At 37.8% G+C, this 18,180-nt stretch overlaps 1 protein-coding gene across 1 annotated transcript in view; it reads right to left on the bottom strand.

Annotated features, from left to right (window-relative positions):
• Window positions 1–8,557: 8,557 nt before the first annotated feature.
• SYT10 (synaptotagmin 10) overlaps window positions 8,558–18,180 on the bottom strand; it is a 29,452-nt gene continuing 19,829 nt past the window's right edge. The window contains exons 4-7 of the mRNA XM_009638696.1: window positions 11,775–11,895; window positions 11,252–11,423; window positions 9,674–9,803; window positions 8,558–8,629 (exon numbers count right to left, since the gene is read on the bottom strand). Of these exons, the coding sequence (XP_009636991.1) occupies window positions 8,558–8,629; window positions 9,674–9,803; window positions 11,252–11,423; window positions 11,775–11,895 (495 nt within the window). The remainder of the gene's footprint in view (window positions 8,630–9,673; window positions 9,804–11,251; window positions 11,424–11,774; window positions 11,896–18,180) is intronic.

Below are 18,180 nucleotides of genomic sequence, written 5' to 3'. Positions count from 1 at the left end.
GGAGAATTAGCACCTGCAACAGCCCAATGACTCTTCTACCACTGTGACATTAGTTTAGGCTTGGCTTGAAAACAAAGCCAGTACCTTGTATACTACAGCAGCATTTTCAGAGGTGTTTCCTATTGGTAATTCAAGTACTGATTGTCAGAAGCTTTGAAGATGTGAAGAGGTGACATTATAAAAAATTATTTTTCACCTGCTGGAGACTTTCCAATCTATGCCAGGTGCAGATAGATAGGAGGCCATTACAGTATCTAGAGAGGAATGTGTCTGAACACATGCTGGCAATGTGTTTTTTTTGCCCCAGTTATGCTGCAAGAGAAAGACTGAAGGGGGAGGATACACCATGAGCAACTACCAGTGCTCTTCGCACTGTGAATCCTCTGGAGTCAGCATCTGTCAGTTGGAGAGCTGGTTTTATTTTAAGAACAGACCCAAGTTCTGCAACATGGCTCCCACTACCCTTGTCAGCTTGCAAATGGCTGTACAAGCTATGAGGTAGGGGAATTACATCAAAAATCTCTTTCTTTTGGAAGTGTTTGCTACACATACATTTCTGACTACTGAAAGCACTCTCAGGTCACCCGCTTTTTATGTTTTCCACTTTTCTTTTTAACAGATTTTTTCTAGAAAGCTCTTTACATGCTTAATAGGCTTTCTCCCTCCTCTCTCATGTCCCTAGCTCAGATGCCACAAAAGATTTAAAGTATCTTCTTGTTCAGTCCTCTTCACTTCTGATGCAATTACCAGCTTCAACTCATAGTATATTGAAAAAAACAACTTCACCCCTTACCTCTTTCCTCTTGCAGTCTGTATTTATAGAAATATATCTGCTTCACAAAACCAGCCAACAGCCTACAACCTCTCCTCCCCCGAAACTAACCTAGAAACTGTCCCAAACCCCAGGTACCTTTCTGATGATGTTAGTCTTAAGTGCCTAAAATGCCTGTCTGTTATGTTGACAAGCATTTGTTAGAACATCTCTGATACTGGGAATCATACAGGGACTAGGCAAGTAGGAATTCTGCACCTGCAGAAAAATATCGGTTTATAATAGGGAACATAGCCTTTCCTTTTAACTCTAAGAGGTTGCAAGATATCAGGTCTTAAATTTATACCATTGATCTACACAGGAAAGCAACTTTAGGCATGTTTTAGAGCTTTATTGGTTTTTAGAGAGGGTTTTGATCCCCTCACACCACTTTTTTCTTCCTCATAGGTAAATGCATAGCTAGATTTGCTTTACTTCAGGGGTTTGAATTTCTAAGGTATGAAAAGATCCCCAACTACTTAAAAAAGCAATCTCTCCAAAACATTTCTATGCTTGTATTTTGAGGGGGAGTAAAATTGTGCATAGAGGGTAGGGTGCTGTCATGAAAACAGGTTGCTGGCACTCTTTTGCTATGCCCCACATAATAAATGAGTGGCAAAACTCTCTGTGAGCTCTGAGGTCATCGCGACATAGCGGCACACCCATCCTTTCCTCAATCTGCCTTCAGGTCTCCCTTCATGTCAGGCTTCCTGACTTCACCTCGCCAGGGGAGAGGCAGAATTTCACAGTTCTCCCATAATTATGCTGGGCTCTGGGACGCTGTCTGTGTCTGGAGTAACTGTGCTAATTCAGACAGTCTGAATGGATTTGCAACTTTTATTTCAGGGAGTCTGTGAATACTCCACTTCATGAAAAATGGAATGCTATTTAAATATGTAAGGTTAAATATTTCAAACAAATGTGTTTGAAAATAACAGTCTACGTGCATATCTGTTCTGCCCCAAGCTTTCCCATCCATTAATGGGAGATTAATCCAACCTAATTTCTCTGTAAACTATAGCAACAGCTTGCATCCCAGCATGCTCAGACATAAATCTTGTCTGTCCTGAAACAGACCTCTTGATTTTTCCTATGTTTCTTTTCCTATGCCTGCTCGGGTTTTCACCATTTTAGATGAGATGCGTTTTTCAGACTGGTTGTAGCATCAGTAGAAACTCCCAGGCCACCAGTATGGACATCAACATTTTGTAAATCTCACTTTCTTCTAAGAGGCACTTGTCAAACATTTTCTGCCTGTTGTTCTTTTTTGCCTGAAGCCTTCTTACTGAACTCACCTAATCTGAGACCAATAGCCAAGTCAACATATTGTATTCATAAATTATTACAGAGAAGCTCCATTTTCATCACAGCAGCTATGTGACTTCCTGCAGATCCAACTTAGAGAACACACTGTCTTGAATTATGTATCAGGGAGTCGTTACGTCTTTCCCACCGGAGAGAGCTTTGGTACTCCGATAACCTATATAACCTGTATTTATAATTATTAGTTATATTTTTACAATGTTGACTCTGAGGGTCTTCAATAGTGCTAATATGGTTCACCAACGTGGGCTTAGCAATAGAGAGTACTGTACGAAATGCCCTCCCTTGGATCAGTGAGGCACCGATGCTTGTCCTTAGTATCAACAAAATGAATAGTCCTCATGATGGTGCAGTGCAAAGCTTTAATTGATTTTTCCTGTTCTGCAAATTTAACATGCTTTGTACTCTTCCAGAGGACTGAGTCCCATGTAACATAAGAGTCACAGTCTATACTTGGGTGGAAAAATTTTAGATAGCAATACCAGAGGCATCTCCTCTCTGAGCCAGTAAAGAAGAGGTTTCCCAGCAACAGCAACATCGTGGAGGTACTATCAGATAAAACATAAAATCACAGCCCTGAGCACTTGCTATCATCAAGCATCCCCTAGCACTCAGCACAAGATTGAAGGTGTTAGTTCCATTTTCCTGGACAAATTCTCCCATGATATTTAAATCCCACCTGCAACTTGACTTTCTCTTAGAGTTCCAGCTCTTGGTTTCCTGCGTGTTGTTAAAAAAACCTGCCAGTTTCTAGCTGGGGCTAAGGAAAAGGGGAATTGTGTGGGAGATAGTTATTCATTTGGACAAGTAAAAAAAAAGACACTTTTTGAAGTTAAGGTATTATTTGCCTTGGAAATGGCAAATGGCTGTGATCAGCACGTCAATTAACTCCTATGCCTAGTGCTGACTCCTCAGGAACACCCCTCTTTCTTCCTGCTTTACAGTACAGAAGGAAAGGACAAATAATGTGAATGTTGTAATGGTTATCAGTTTTGAAAGGAGACTTTTCATTTCGGAGGGTTTGCAGTTGGATTGAATAGCTGTGCCTCTACTGCCACATTTTCCTTGGCCTTTCTTAGCTCTGTGGTCTGCTCTGTGCCATGATTTAGCTATTTTGATTCTATGATTCTATTTTCTTATACCAGAGAGCTTGGTTTAGACTGGCAAGCCTCAGAAGCTGAGTGAAAGTGAATCTTGAGCAAAGGGTTAAACTGAGTCGCAGCTGTGCTGTGAATGGGAGAGAAAATCTTCCATTAAAACATGCATTGATACTCCTGTCATACATACTATGTTTTATCCATATTTTGGATGGTCTAACAGATATTATATGAGCTTTGTCCAAAAGTCACCTCACTGTCTAATTAACACGTAAGTCATATTCTAACACCTACAGAATTTTCAAGCATATTCATTTGTAGAAATAAAGTCATATGAACTTTTCAGGTCAAGGAACTGTCACTCAGTAATGATTTGTTCAGTATTTATCACAAACAGAAACATCTTTCTGATTAGGTGGGGGTGTTCTGTGGTAATAAAAGTGCTAAATAATAATGGTTATACAATTTGCAAGTGCAAATACTGTATGTGCAAATCTAGGGGTTTTGCACGCTCTAATAAGGTGGCTTTCAAATTTTGCAGGCACATTTATGGATCTGAAAAATCTGAAATTTTCAGCAGAACTCTATTACTGAGTTCTAAGATAGTTACTCACCCTTCTTTCAAATGTTTACACACTTTAAAAATATAGTTAAATGATTTCAGATGTATAAAGCTTGTTGAATTAATTGTAATTAAGTGTAATAAAAAGTACATATAAAAGTTAATAAGATACAAACACTTAATTGATTTTAAAGATACAGCAAAATAATCTTGGAACTAGACTATCATGTATTTGTTGTGTATCACCATGTTAAAAACTTCCAAAAGGATTACATTGAAGCCAGTTTAAAAAAAATGAGAAATAGGAGGAATGGATGGATCAAATGAGTCCTTTTTGGAAACTTAAAGTTTTCTTAATATTGCTCCAAAAATGCATCCATAGAAAGAAATTAGGAAGTAATTGCTTTTTACCTTTGGAAAAAATCAACCCAATGAAAACATCTCATGTTTGCTCAAAATTGTCTTCAAAAATATTGAAATGGTTGTGATTCTTTAAGAAAAATGTATGGTTTTGTTACTTAAACATAAGAAGTCAAAACAATTCCATATATTGAAGAACAAATTGTGCAGGGTAACTTTTGTCCTGATAGACTAAGTTTTGTTTTATCTTACTGGTTCTGGCCACTTTCTCTGTCCCTGACCAATATACATATCCCTGAGATATGTATATTGCTCTTTTAGTGCTTGCTAGAAGCAAAAAACCAGACAGTATTATTGATTTCTGAATGCCTGATGATCATAAGGGACTGCAGAGAAGGGAAGTTGCTTTCCTGACAGCTCTTTGTAGCATGAAAGTGAGAGATGCAGCTATCCTACACCTTTACGTCAAGACCCCACAGGTTTCATATTACTACTTTTTAAGGCCAGGAGTCATCTTTCAACAGTGCAGACAAAAGTAAGGGCCAAGTCTCTACTGCTTGAACAGAAGGCCAATATAGATGAGAGATGGTGGGGAAAGAGAAGGTTACCTGCCAGGAGAGCGAGGGGAAGGGCCGTATCGGCAGAAGTATACAATACAAGGATCTGGAGTTTGAGATCACGGAATGCAATACGTGACTTACGTCTTATTGAGCATCTGCTCACCTAGGCTACTGTCTGCAGTGCCACTAGAATCCTAAATCTACCTGTGGCTTAGGGTTCTACTTAACATTTTGCATAGACCTAATAAGAATTTTATGGTTGCTTAGAGCAAATCTAATGGTCCCTGAAAACTTATTTAATGTGGGTAAGGGAAACAATTGCTTGAAAACAATATTTACCCAAAAGATTTGGATGGCTGATTAGATACATTTGTGTGGGGGCTTTTTCACTTTACAGTGCGTTATTGAAAATAAATATAAAAATGTAACTGCTCCCCTGGAACCACTTAATCCATCATGTACTTTCTCTGTACAGTTCTGTGGTTTACTCTTGTGAAAGTATAAAAAAGCTCTGCAGTGCAAAATACAATTCTTATTAAGTACAGTTACTGCTTCCAGTAAATCATTTCAACAAAAATAACTCAGGCTTTTAGGAATGTGAGTTTTTCAAACTATTGTAGAATTACTACAATATATTTTACACCAACCATTTACCAGATTTGATTTTGCTCAAATTAGGCTAATATATGCATAAACAACAAAAAAATATTCACGATGGAGGCAGGGAGTTTACAGTTTCTCCAAATTAAAACATTTTAAATTTCTTAATGAAGGGATACATAAAGCAATATATTCATTGACTAAAACCATGCTAAGTTTTTACTCAGGGCTTCTGTGAGTACACTCAGAGAGTAACTTGTGAACCAGGCTCTAAAGGAAATGGGTTGGTTATACTAAATATACATCCTGTCTGGTGACGTAGCTAAGAAAGAAGTGGGGAAAAAAAAATTCTTTTGCATTAATTCTATTAATCACTGATAAGGGACTAAAAATAATTAATTAGGGGATCATTTCTGAAGTTAGATGTCCTGATAATTTTGCAGCCTGATTTTTCCTAGATGCAGAGCACCCATAAATCAAGTTTAGACACACAAGTCATTCACTATTGTTATTAACAATATCAAAAATAAAACACAACAAGAGGGCACAAACTGACCTGTTATTCCTTTGGTGTTTGACAACAATTTCAATTTAAGAAAATGAATATTGAAATACCTTACTACTTATGATGAAACATACAGGATACTCATAGAGAACAATGAAATAGTTAAAAAGAAGTTGCTCATTGCTGAACACTTATGCTACATTTGATTGTGAAATTGTTAGCTTTTTGGATATTAGGTGCAAAAAAGTGCAAAGAATATTTAGTTAACTGTTACAGTACCACATTACAAAAAGTAGTTTCTAGGCCACAAAGGCCACTGCTGATATAATTTATATTAAGATAAACGTATACACAAAATAGTTTTTCAATCTCCACATATATATATATATATATACGTTTGGATATCAACCTTGCAAAATCATGATGAAAATGATCTAGGCCACAAAATCTCAGGATGATAACAATGATGGGAGAAAAAAAAAACCCACAGAGGAGAGCTTGTTCTCCTATTTAAAAAATTACTCAGCTGGAGCAAAGAGAGGAATGAAATTCTGCAAGGTTGCTCTGTATTTATGGTGATGAAAATACAATCTTGGGCAGGGAGGATCAGTGTTCAGCATTACCAATCCTCTCTGGGAAAAACTATATCTGTCTATATTTCTGTCTAGAAGCCATGAACAGACATTCAAAAAGTTGGGCTAGAGCCTTTTCTTTTTTTTATTTTTTTTTTTAACTTTGTAAAGAATGTCTGAAAGCTTTATTTGTTTGTTTGCTTGCTGTGTTTGTAGGCACAGAAGGCAAGGTATAAAACTTGCCTCCTTTTTTCCCTTAGGAACACGTGTAATGTTCAGACCAGGCTTCCTAACGTTTCTGGAACAATTAAGACACTTCAAGTCATATTCGACTGTCTTAGAGATTAGTTAGAGGAATGGAGGGACTGGATCTTCATAAATGTATTCTGTGTCAACAATGCCAAACTAGCCAAGCCAAAACAATTCTTCAGAAGACTGTCTAAACTGCCTTTTCCCTTCATAACTAGGTTAATTCTCACAAATTCTTCTATTATCGTAAGACAATCTTCCATTGGTATTTTTCTCATGTATGACACTTTTCTTCTGTAAAAAAAGCTGTTTTGGAAAATACCATCTTCTCAGTTTTCTTTATACATGACAAAGATACAAAAAGAGCCACCACCCCACCTTTCTTCTAGTTGCAGTTCAATTTTCAAAATATCAAGCCCAATCATGCAGTCCTTGCCATGCTCTTCGCAGAAAGAAAAAAAAAAAAAACCAGAAAAAAAAGAAAAAAAAAAACCCAACTGTCTGAGTAAGGTAAACTGCAGTGCTAAAAAGAGCTAAATCCACAAAATAATATGTAGTTGTCTTCTGGTTTTTAAAACAGCTCACTTCAGCCAATGTTTTTTTGCATTTGCTGTGACTGTATTCTAATAAATGAGCTTACTGGTTTATAAAATTGTTACATTTCAATTTCTCTCTCCATATATTGACACACAACTTATCTCAAATTCATATTTGGCATATAATTCTAGAGGCATCCAGCCAGGGACCAGAAACTACTCCATGTGAGCTATTCAGTCAGTCAAAATAACTTCAAAGAAATCTAATACTGTCACACTAAATCAAGAATCAGAGAAATGTGCTCTGTAACTGCAATTTTTGGTCAATTTTCTGAACAGCTAAAATACATTAAATAAATTCCTTTACTTCAGAGCATTCTCTCGCCTATGGTTTGATCCACATAAAGACCGAATAAGGACTGCATGATGCCAGCAGCAAATGAGCTATTTCGAAGGGCCTGGATGCACCTCATCAGGAGACACCTACACCTCTGCGGAGCTACATCAATTTCCACACCACTCGCTGCAGACATATTTGCTTTCCACAGTGATACCCGTATGTGTGCTGTTCAGTGCTATGCGGTGAGATCCAAGCTAGCTCTTCATCAGCCGGTGGGTAGCTGAAGCAAAACAGCCGCCGAGTACAGCCACCTGCCTGGGAGCCTGTCCCTGCTTGTTTTGCTGGACAGGCTGGCGAGTTCCTGTAGGTGCAGCGGGCATCTTGATTGCTGGAAGATTATAACTGCATAGATCCAGTTGGGAACCCTGTTCCATAAAGGCTGAACTAAAACCCAGTGAAGCCAGTAGGGTCCATCTCGTTGGCTTCAGTAGGCTTTTGATCAGTCCTTCCTCCCTGCCCAAGGAATGAACTGACTTTCTGAACACTCAAAATATGACAGCAGCTGTTTTTTCATGCAACATTCAGTGTTATCTTGAGAAGTCATACAAGATCTAGTGCAATTTAGAAGAGATTTACTACAAGAGCTATACATGACTATTTGCTCTCCCTCAAAAGAATTCGGCATTACAAGCTGCAGTGCTTTTGAATTGCTTAAGAGATTTTTTTTTTTTCTGATTTCTTTGTCTATGCAAAGATATAGGTCATATCAAAACACTGTTTAGATATGACACTGGATATATGCCAGTGAAAAAACAGGTGAATGAATTTGTATGAGGAAGGATTATACTTGGCTCAAGTCTCAACTTCATTCATACATTAAGAAATTATTATAAACTGTAATATAAGACTTAGAATAGGAAAAATGTATTTTAATAAAAAAATATGGATACAGTTCATCTGCAGAAGCCAAACCTTCTATTTATGTAGATGTGAGCTACAAGGGAGCTTTGGACACTGAACACGATGAATCCATTCTTGTTCCCTAGGGCGTAAGCGGTGGTTTTGGTGATGAACAAGATCCCTGGCTATCAAAACTGGTTGCTCGGCCAGGTAACTGCAAGAAAAGTGTTAGGTTTACAAATGTAATCATATCCGGCCATGTATCACACTCATTTCAGAAGATGAGAGACTCCCTCCATGAAGAACCTGAATCACATCTTGACCCTTTCTGGATTAAAGTCTCTGGCAGAACTAATAATGGAAGGAAAATTCCTAAAGTGAGCTCCCAAAAATGCCTCTGACTCAGGAGTGGGTTTATTTCACCAATCAGGGGCAGTACATAACCCAGAGAAAGCCATGAACCTCTGACAAGAGGCTTCTCTCCTGCACTGACTCAGTTTCCCTACCCTCAGTGTTTTACCGAAGCCTTGCTGTTGAGCTTTTCCTACCTGTTACTGCCACGGTGGGGAAAACAAATGGCCCGAGATGCCTCAGACAGCAACTCATTTTTCTACAGAGACTGGGTTTGGGGAGGGCTAAACAATGTGTCCTTTCTGTCCCAAAGCAGGGCCTGCTGTTTCTTGAGGCTCCAATATGAATCTTTTCTGAACCCAAAGCTGTGAGCATTTTGTACACAGAAAAACAGTAAGAAGTGGCCACAGCAAATTGAAGAGGGAGTCCAAGCCCAGGGACTTGTAGATATAATCACCCAGGAATTTGAATAAGCTTCCAGTAAGTGTCTGTTTGAGTAACTTTGGAGGTATGTTACTTCAACTTAGCCTAATTAGCAGGCCAGTTTCAGATTAATGTTTTAGCAACATAACTGTTCATGCTGAAGATTTTTGAAGAGGAAATGATTGCTTTTGAAATACTTGCAAATGACCATTTCTAAGTGGATGTAAGCTCCTTATCATAATCTCTGGAAATTTCAAATATCTTAATTGTTCAATGGTACAGTGCTGTCAGCGCATCATGGAAACTTTTGAAGTGGTGCATGTAAGTAATCAATAAAACCCATGCAGCTAGATTTAGGTTGTGCTAAGAATCTTATAGCTGGTCCACAGATGCTGCACTGATTTTCATGATTCTCGGAAGCACATAAGTGTGAAAGAGACAAAAACATTCAATATACTGAGGAGAGAATTTTGCTACTTCTTACCTCTACTAGTGGATGCCAGTGAGTTATTGGTTTACGTGGGTAAGCCAACATTTCATTCCAATGATCTCTTCCAAGCCCTTCAGCATCAATTCCTGTCCGACATACCCCAATGACCTCATTGTGCCCTACTCTGAGAATTGCAGAGAGGCAGAATTTTTTTAATAAAAATAGTTTTAATAACATCTGATGTACAATCCAGTTTACTGGTTTAGTGCAGCACAGAATACATGCCCAAAGTTTTCACATTAGTTATTACAGATATTAGTTTTAGTGGTAGTATAGTAATATTAAGTTCTGTAATGGTAGCATCAAAAACCTCCAGCCACTACCGGAGTGCTTCTAGAAGCCATAAAAATAGCAATGAAGACATAACCCTTGCCATTAAAAGGTTACAACCCAAATGGCACAAGGACAGAAAAGGACCATAATACACCAAATGATCTAGAAGGAAAACATGCTTAAATTCTGTGGAAGAGGAAGGTGGTGGAAGATGGCGGAGATGCTTCAGATGTCATTTCATACTGTATTTCCTAGCTCTAGCTCTTGTGGTCATTGGAACTTCAGCCAAAAATGTGAAAGAGAGGGGTATAGCTGTAATAGGCTATACCTTAATACTTCATACTCCTGGCAGCACCGCAGAGTTGCTGAGGGAGCCCAGAAAGTAATTTTCTGTACCTTAGAATAATGTTTCCTAACATCCCGTTAGCAAATGCTTTGAAAGGAGCAGCTGAAGAGGACTGAAAGCATGCAAGCTGCTGTGCTCTTCTCCCTCTAAAAGCACCAGTGCCCCTTTCGCATCTGGCTGAGAAAGTCTTCCTGACAGAAGTTGGAGGACGATTGGAAATCTGATGGCAAGGAAAAATAACCTGAAGGTTCATGTTACTAAACTGGACTTGCACTGTTTATTTGCCCTGCAGTCTCAAGAGCTCATTACTAATAGCACTTGAATGAAGCAGACTTGGCTCAGGCATGATTCTGTCAGTCACTGTCTAGTTTAACCTGCAGTCCTTGAGCTACTCTAAGCAGGAGTATCTTCCTATCCGTTCTCGGTGAGGACATTGATAATTGAGGCTCAGGTGTGTTAGCAGTGAGTGCTGAACCCAAAGGTTACAAAGCTTCTTTACTGAGTCAGCTGAAGGATTAATTATCACTTAATTCAATAAGGTAATTAGAATCCAATTCTTTTTTAGTTATCCACATTTTCTTTGATTTCAAATATCTGGCATTTAAATAGAAATTAGAGGTGTGAGGGTCTTTTTTAAACTAACACATACCTGATTTATAAAGCTTTTACATAATCCAGCCACCAAATGGGGACAGAAATGTATGTCAATGCCAGTGGCCCATAAGAAGATCAAGCCATGTTTTTTCCTCATCATAGTTATTTATGACGCAGATAAAATGGCCTGAGCTCTAAAAGGTGTGGAAGCTTTAAACCGCTTCAGGAAAAGACCCAAAGGCTTTACCTTTTGTGACGCTGAACTGACTTGAAAGTTCAGGGAGGTAGAAAGCAGTCACTTGCAATGATCAGGTAACCTTTCACTGAAGATTATTGTTCAGAAAGCAAACTGTGCTTACCGATCGTAATCCATCACTGCGATGGAGAGGCTGACCTGGTCCACATTCTCTGGAGGGATATCAAAGATGATGGCCTCGTTATAAACAGGATTGAGCGTGTTCTTCTTTGTGGTTGTTTTCCTCTTTTTCAGTCTTCGACCCTCACACATCAGTGACACTTTGACATATGGATCTGTGTAACAGATCATCAGTTGTGGGCATTTGGACTCAGCATCATTCAAACATGTAGCATAAGAGCAATTTTTTTTGTAGGAATGTCATATTGATAAGACAAAAAATTACGAAGATTTTAGTGACCCTGGCAAAAACTGCTTTCCATATGCAAAGGAAAGGTACAGGAACCCTGAACAGACATACTGACTGCCAGACCAAAGCTAGCCAGTAGATCTGAACAGGACCTATACCCATTCTCCTGCTACTTCCATTCTACAACCATGCTGAACGCACAAAAACCAAGGAGTTCCTATTTGTCCCTTTCCTGAATAGACTCTGCCTTGTTATTTAAAAAAAAAAGTAGATTTACCTGATGCGCCAGTTATATCCATTGCTTTGAGATTCCTACATTTGATGACTGTAAATGTCATTCTTCCAGCAGTAGGCAAATAACAGAGGGAAAACATGATCTCCCCCAAATCTATGCTTTCCTGAAAAAAAGAAAAGCAATTATTAGAAATCTGACCAACAATTCAGTTCAGATCATGCAAAAATTTAGATTTTTTTTTTTAACATGGAGAGACTTCTTTTGCAGCCTTAGATGCTTTTGGAGAAGTCACAAGCAATTTTCAGAAATTATTTCTGTAAAACATGGGAAGAGTACCAACAGGATAATATTTTAGTGACAGGATCTAGAATTACTAAACTGAGAAATTAAAACAAAAGCAGAGCCAAAACTTTCTGGATTCCTGATATGTTTGTGCTGAATTCACACAAATGAAAAAGTGTAGTAGAATGTCAAGTTCTGATGTTGGAAAGACTTAGATTCCATCCTCCCATCCTCCCCAATAGAAAGAAACACAGTGGAATATTTAGATCACACACATTTACATGCCTTTTAGCCACTGGAATTTATGCAGATTTATTTCTCCAGACATGTATGAATATGAAAAGTAGATACTGTCTAAGTTCTTTGAAAAGATGAATGTGCTTGTAACAGGTGCTAGCTTTATTGCTCTTACTCTTATTTGAGGTGTTGTTCTGTTTTAGAGATAAGCAAAGTAAAGGAGTAGCACCTACAAATTTCCTGGCTCAAGGGCAACGTTTTGGGGGCTAATATAATTGGAAAGATCAGTTAGGTCCATCTTAATAATCCTCACAAAGAGACAGTTTCTATGTTAAGACAATGTGCTGTGAATGCGTGCAATATGATGTTGCTATACAACTCAGAGGCTACAACACCTGATAAATGTAATCTAAAGAAGAGAGGTTCCAGCAACTCATATTTTTTCTTTCCTCACAGTTATATAATTATCCTAATACCGCAACAGTTTAATTGTTGAGATGTTAGTCATGTTCTAAATCCTTATTCCTGTTCTTCTAAGATTTTATAAACACCCCCCAAAAAGCCCAAAGAAAATCGCGTATTAAGAACAACTCAGGATTTTTAAATACGAGCTTGTTAAGGAGCTTGTAAGGAAGTCACTGCTGTAAGGCAGCCATTCTCAAGCATGCTCATGTGGTCTCAAATGACTTTGACTACTATTAAAAAGCCTATTTTTAATATCCTAGCTTCAATATTTTATCTGCAAAACCTCCAGCTGCCCCAAGAGTACAAATTTGTTTGAGAACTGCTGGATTTATGGTACAGCTGTTCTAGCATCAGAAGGCAAGCATGATATATTTTTAAATGATACATACTAAAATAATGATTGCTGTGTAGATGATAAATACATTGCTTGTAGTTATGAGACAGACTGGGGCTTCTTGTTCACATTTTTTAGCTGCTTATATGAACTTCCTTATTGACTTATTGACTTCCTTCGGGTTAATGCTCTGTCTAAATTGAAGTAGGTACTTCAGATCTTTCTTGAGTAAACACAGACTTAATCACATGCTTCAGGGTTTTTGTTCTTTTTTTCCTGCATCGCAGACTCTAGATTGAAGAATGCAGTTTTAGAATAGCTTTAAATTCTCTGTTGCACTGTTAATAAAATATTGACTTTTGTGTAGGTTGGTCAATTCACATGCTCAGTCATTTTGCTGGCATTCTGTTCTGAGAATTAAGAGATTGATAAGCATGTGAATATGCACTGTGGGCAAATTTCATGCTTGTCAGGATTTCAGGATTTCAAGATTTCTGAGGTTTCAAAATGCTTTAGCTCATTCAGTCCACATAGGATAAATACAGCTATTTGACATCTCCTTAGCCCAACCCCTACTTTGCCAGACAGAGCACAGAATTTCGTGACACAAAGTACATTAACAAACTCACTTTTCTATTTCAGAAAACATAAATAAAACTCAAACAAATGAAGTGTAACTCTTTTCACTCACTTGTTAAAGTGGCAAATACTCTCTGTTCAATTTTACAGTTTTTGTCATATCTGACATCTGCTTGAAGCACAGCTTCTGTTGCTGGTGTTACTTTCTGAATTCAGTCTGATTGTGGTCCCTCATATCCATATGTGAAGGAGATCTCGCTCTTTTGTTTGGAAAGGAAATATAGTTCCCCCACATCCAGTGCTTCAAAGTTTAAGGTCCATGTTGATGGAGGTGATGAGGGACGGTGATTTGCATCAAAAAACCACAATGGGCAGCTCATAAAAGGGACCAATTCTTCCTTCTTCAGAGAGATGACTTGTGTAGGTCATTAGAGAAAAAATCTTTTTTGCAAGATGGGAGTATGAACTTGAGTATACTATTATTTCTTTTTGAGGAGAAATTGGATAGACACTCAAAGGTTTGGGTGAGCTCAAATGATAAACAAGAATACAGACAGACAGGACTATTTACTGTGACTTAAATACTTCAAAAGAAACATTGCTCAAAATACTTGCAAAACTCCATATGGTGGCTACTCCACCCTGCTTTCCTGAAGAGCAGAGAAAAGCATCAGTGCTTGACAAAATGATAACAGTTAAAGGCTTATGCTCAGTCTTTTTTCTTTCCTTTTTGAACACCATGTACTTAAGTTATACTGAAAAAGAGCTTGGAAAATCCCCTGCAATCCAACATAGTGATTTGACCATGCAATGAATAAGCAAGATGCCTTAATGCAATGAGAAATGCTTGGGCAGCAAATGAGGGGAATCTTTTTGCTCCTCAGAGCAGACTGTCCGAAGGGCAGATGTACTGAAGTTGCTGGAGCTCTGTAACCTGTGTAGCGACTACTCATTTTGAAGTGGTAAGGGATGGTTTTAAGATTGGGAAAAGGCTCTCTACCACTCCACTGTTTATGCAGGCATTTTCTGACACCTATGACCTATAACTGGAAAAAAGCATGGCTCGTGCTACCCCAAAATGTCTGATTTTCATTTTGTGGAACAACACTTGTTGCTCTGTGTACTATTTCATTAGACAAATTCTGCAGCAGACGAGAACAGATATTATTTCAAATAAACACTCTTGTCTATATCAGAGAAATTTCTGAATCGTGCATCATAAGATCAAAGGGCTAGAAATAAAATTAGTAGTTACCCTGCACCAGTCTGCAGACACCATTTTCTCCTGGTGGAAAGAACTGGCTGTCCTAGATCACCACCACAGACTAGGAGTTCCCATGGTCCTCAGATCAAGTTCAAATAGAAGTCCTTTCAGAACCCTTTGAAACAAGTCTGATGATTTTTTAATTTAATTTGGTACTGGTTGTGGCATCTGATGTTTGGTAGACAGTGTCATCTTGGTTAGTAAGGAATAGAAAGTCCTAGTACTTTTACTCAGTTTCTACTCTCAGTATCTATCAAGATTGGTGGTCTTTCTTCATACTTGGGTGAACCGAGTACATTTTGTTAGGGGGTCCAGAAGTCATAGGGCAACTGGGGATTAAGATATTAAAATGCATCATGAAATTAAATATTCTTTGGCATTCAATCACACATGGTGAAGCCCAAAACTTATGAACTTTTAAATGTTCTTTTGAAGGATTAAGATTAAAATTACACATATAAATATGACACCATCAGAGACTGTGTATTGGGTAAAATGTCTGGAATATCACCATTCCCCCCTCCACTTTTTTGTTAATTTGAGCACTAGAGGTTCATGAATTTGCAGCTGAAAACACAAGTTCAGACCTAGATAATGAACAAAGTAAGGCTCAGCGTTCAAACTTCTCATGGCAGTCTGTTTACCACATTGATTATCATGAGTAATACTTTTAAATGCCCTGGATCATTAAGATTATTGATTTTAATTGAGATTTAAAAATAGGATTTAAATTACTTCAGAATCCCAGGCTCTAGAATATTTGTATTTCTCTCACTTCATAGAACACTAGATAAAGTTCACACAACTCATCTGATAGGAACCCTTCAGTACAAGCAAATCTGAGGAAGCCAAGGCATAGACTGTCCTCAGCAACTACATAGGCATTACAGTCCGCTTCAAACAAAACACGGGTCAGAAGACACAAGCCTGGACCCAGTGGTTGCCATTCGTGCAAATTTTTAACTATGCTTCAGATTGTCTTACAGGTATCATATATACAACTGGAATTGCACATTACTTAGGTAATGTCCATGAAATTTTGAAATTCAAAGGTCCATGAAATTTTACCTCTTTCCTAGGCCAAGTTTTTTCTTTTTCTTCTTAAATTAAACTTTGATTTCAATTAGCAACTAGCTTTACAAATGCTTGTAATGATTCCTCCCCCACTGACTTCCAGTAATGGGTGCAGAAAAACCAGCATCAAGCACAGCTGCACTAATACAAAAGGAAGCATTTGCTGGTACTGCGTATCTTTTCTTCATTTATTTCCCTTTTCTGTACACAAGCCGGAACTAAGGAACTGGAATGGTGGTAAGCACCATACCAGCTCCAGTTATTTTTATGGCTCCCAGTTTACCTCACTATCTAATCCATTTTCTGCGATGGCAATGCTAGAACAAAATAAAACAAAGAAAACACCAATCTCAAATGCATATGAGTGTTACTAAGATGAACTTTGTTTTTTCTAGCTATGCTACAGAACGCAGGTTCTTCAAATAGCATAATTCTCATCACACATAAGCAACCACACCTGGATGAACGTGCTAACCTTTTTTTCATTAGGTTACCAAGGATCTGTCCACATTTCCTGCTTTATGGCTCTTGGGAAATCAGTCCAGGGCTTGGCAAAGTCAGATGAAAAAATAGCCCTTATTCTATTGTTATCGGATCCACTGGACACCAGTGCTCTCATTTTCACACTTATGTCTTGTAGAAGTAGCAGCATTCCTACAGAGGCTGGGGTCCCTACTCACAATTATGGATAAACAGTGGAGGAACGTAAGGAGAAGCTTTAAGCCCTTGCAGGGGAGCATCAATTATCAAGTTTTTAGAACCACTACTGCTGGAGAAAGCTTTGCTGTTTCTTACTCCTTTTAATTTTTCCCAGTTGTTTGCATTACATTCAACTGAAGAGAAAACTTTTAGCTAGGAACCTCTGCAAATTCAGTGAGGAAGTTAGGCAGAGATCTTTCTACATTCAAGGTAGCTTCTTCTCACATATTACCACTCATAATCCTAAACTCAATGGGAAAAATGATTTACTGACAGTGTGAAAACTTACGTAATCTCCAGCCTATATTCCAAGATCTTAATTGGTTTCATATGCCAGCAGGAGTGAAAAGCTTATAGGGAGCTGATATGTGAAATAAGGTGTCATTTTTGCGTAATTTATTTGATCACAAATGAACTCCAGGCCATTTTTTTACCGATGTTGTTTCTTCTTCTTTTCCCTTGTTTTTTGAAGCTTTGCAGTTCAAACAGTGTTGAAACAACAACTCACTATGGATTCTTACAATAAGCTATGTAAATGTTACTGGAACTAAAACATTTATACACTTTTATTGTTACTGGAGTGCCATTAATTTCCATGGTTAAAACAACAAGTATTTGCACAATTAATACTGCATTAGAAATGGAATTCCCTAAAAAACTTCTTTGTTGTTACTTTTGCTATCATTCAGATTATAATCCACAGCAATTAATCATTTTAATTCTTAATATCCAGAAGTACTTTCCTATTGACTGTAATTTAAATAATGTTTTAAAGATTGCATGTGAGAATAGCATAGTGAAAATATACAGGTAGCATGAATTTTATTTGTGCTGGATTCCTAAACAAGTGATTTGCAATTTTTTTTCTCTTCATCTTCCTGTTGTATTTTAAGTATCTGTACTAAGTAATACTACTTCTCTAGATATCAAAGAAGTTATTTGGGCATTTACATTCCTAGACTTCTATCTGTTTCCTTTCTCACACTGAAAATTCCTTTTCTGGCACGCAAATTAAAAAAAATGGCAAAATTAGACCTTTGGATTACTTAAATACACAGGAAAGTAATTCTCCCAAAGGACAGATTTCTCTCTCTCTCTTTTTCTTGTTCTGTTTAGAAACATTCTATATGTATATTCCTGCATTCTAATTAAAACTACTGACCTCCAGCTTCAAGAATCGGCGATAAAATAAAACATAAATGTTGGGGGTTGGATGGATAGAAAAGAAAGAGAGGAACCTGTCCCCTCAAACTGTTAGTTAAGAATGTATGAAGACATTTATGGTTTTGAGGTATAGATTAAGAGTTAAAAGAATGTTAGGAAAGAGCAGGACAAAATCTTCCAGTCTGTCTGTTTTCTCATCTATGCATTTAGAATTTGATGGCACTTACACTATCACAGAAATTGTCAAAGTTGCACGAAGCTTGAACTGGAAAGCTAATTCTGCCACCTCTCAAGGGGATTTTACCTGGGAAACCTTGTCCCCAAAGCTAATATTTATTTTCCTCTCCTGT

Source organism: Egretta garzetta, unplaced genomic scaffold (assembly GCF_000687185.1).
Source record: "Egretta garzetta isolate BGI_Z169 unplaced genomic scaffold, ASM68718v1 scaffold180, whole genome shotgun sequence".
Taxonomy (NCBI): domain Eukaryota; kingdom Metazoa; phylum Chordata; class Aves; order Pelecaniformes; family Ardeidae; genus Egretta; species Egretta garzetta.
This window is presented reverse-complemented; position numbering and strand designations above follow the sequence as displayed.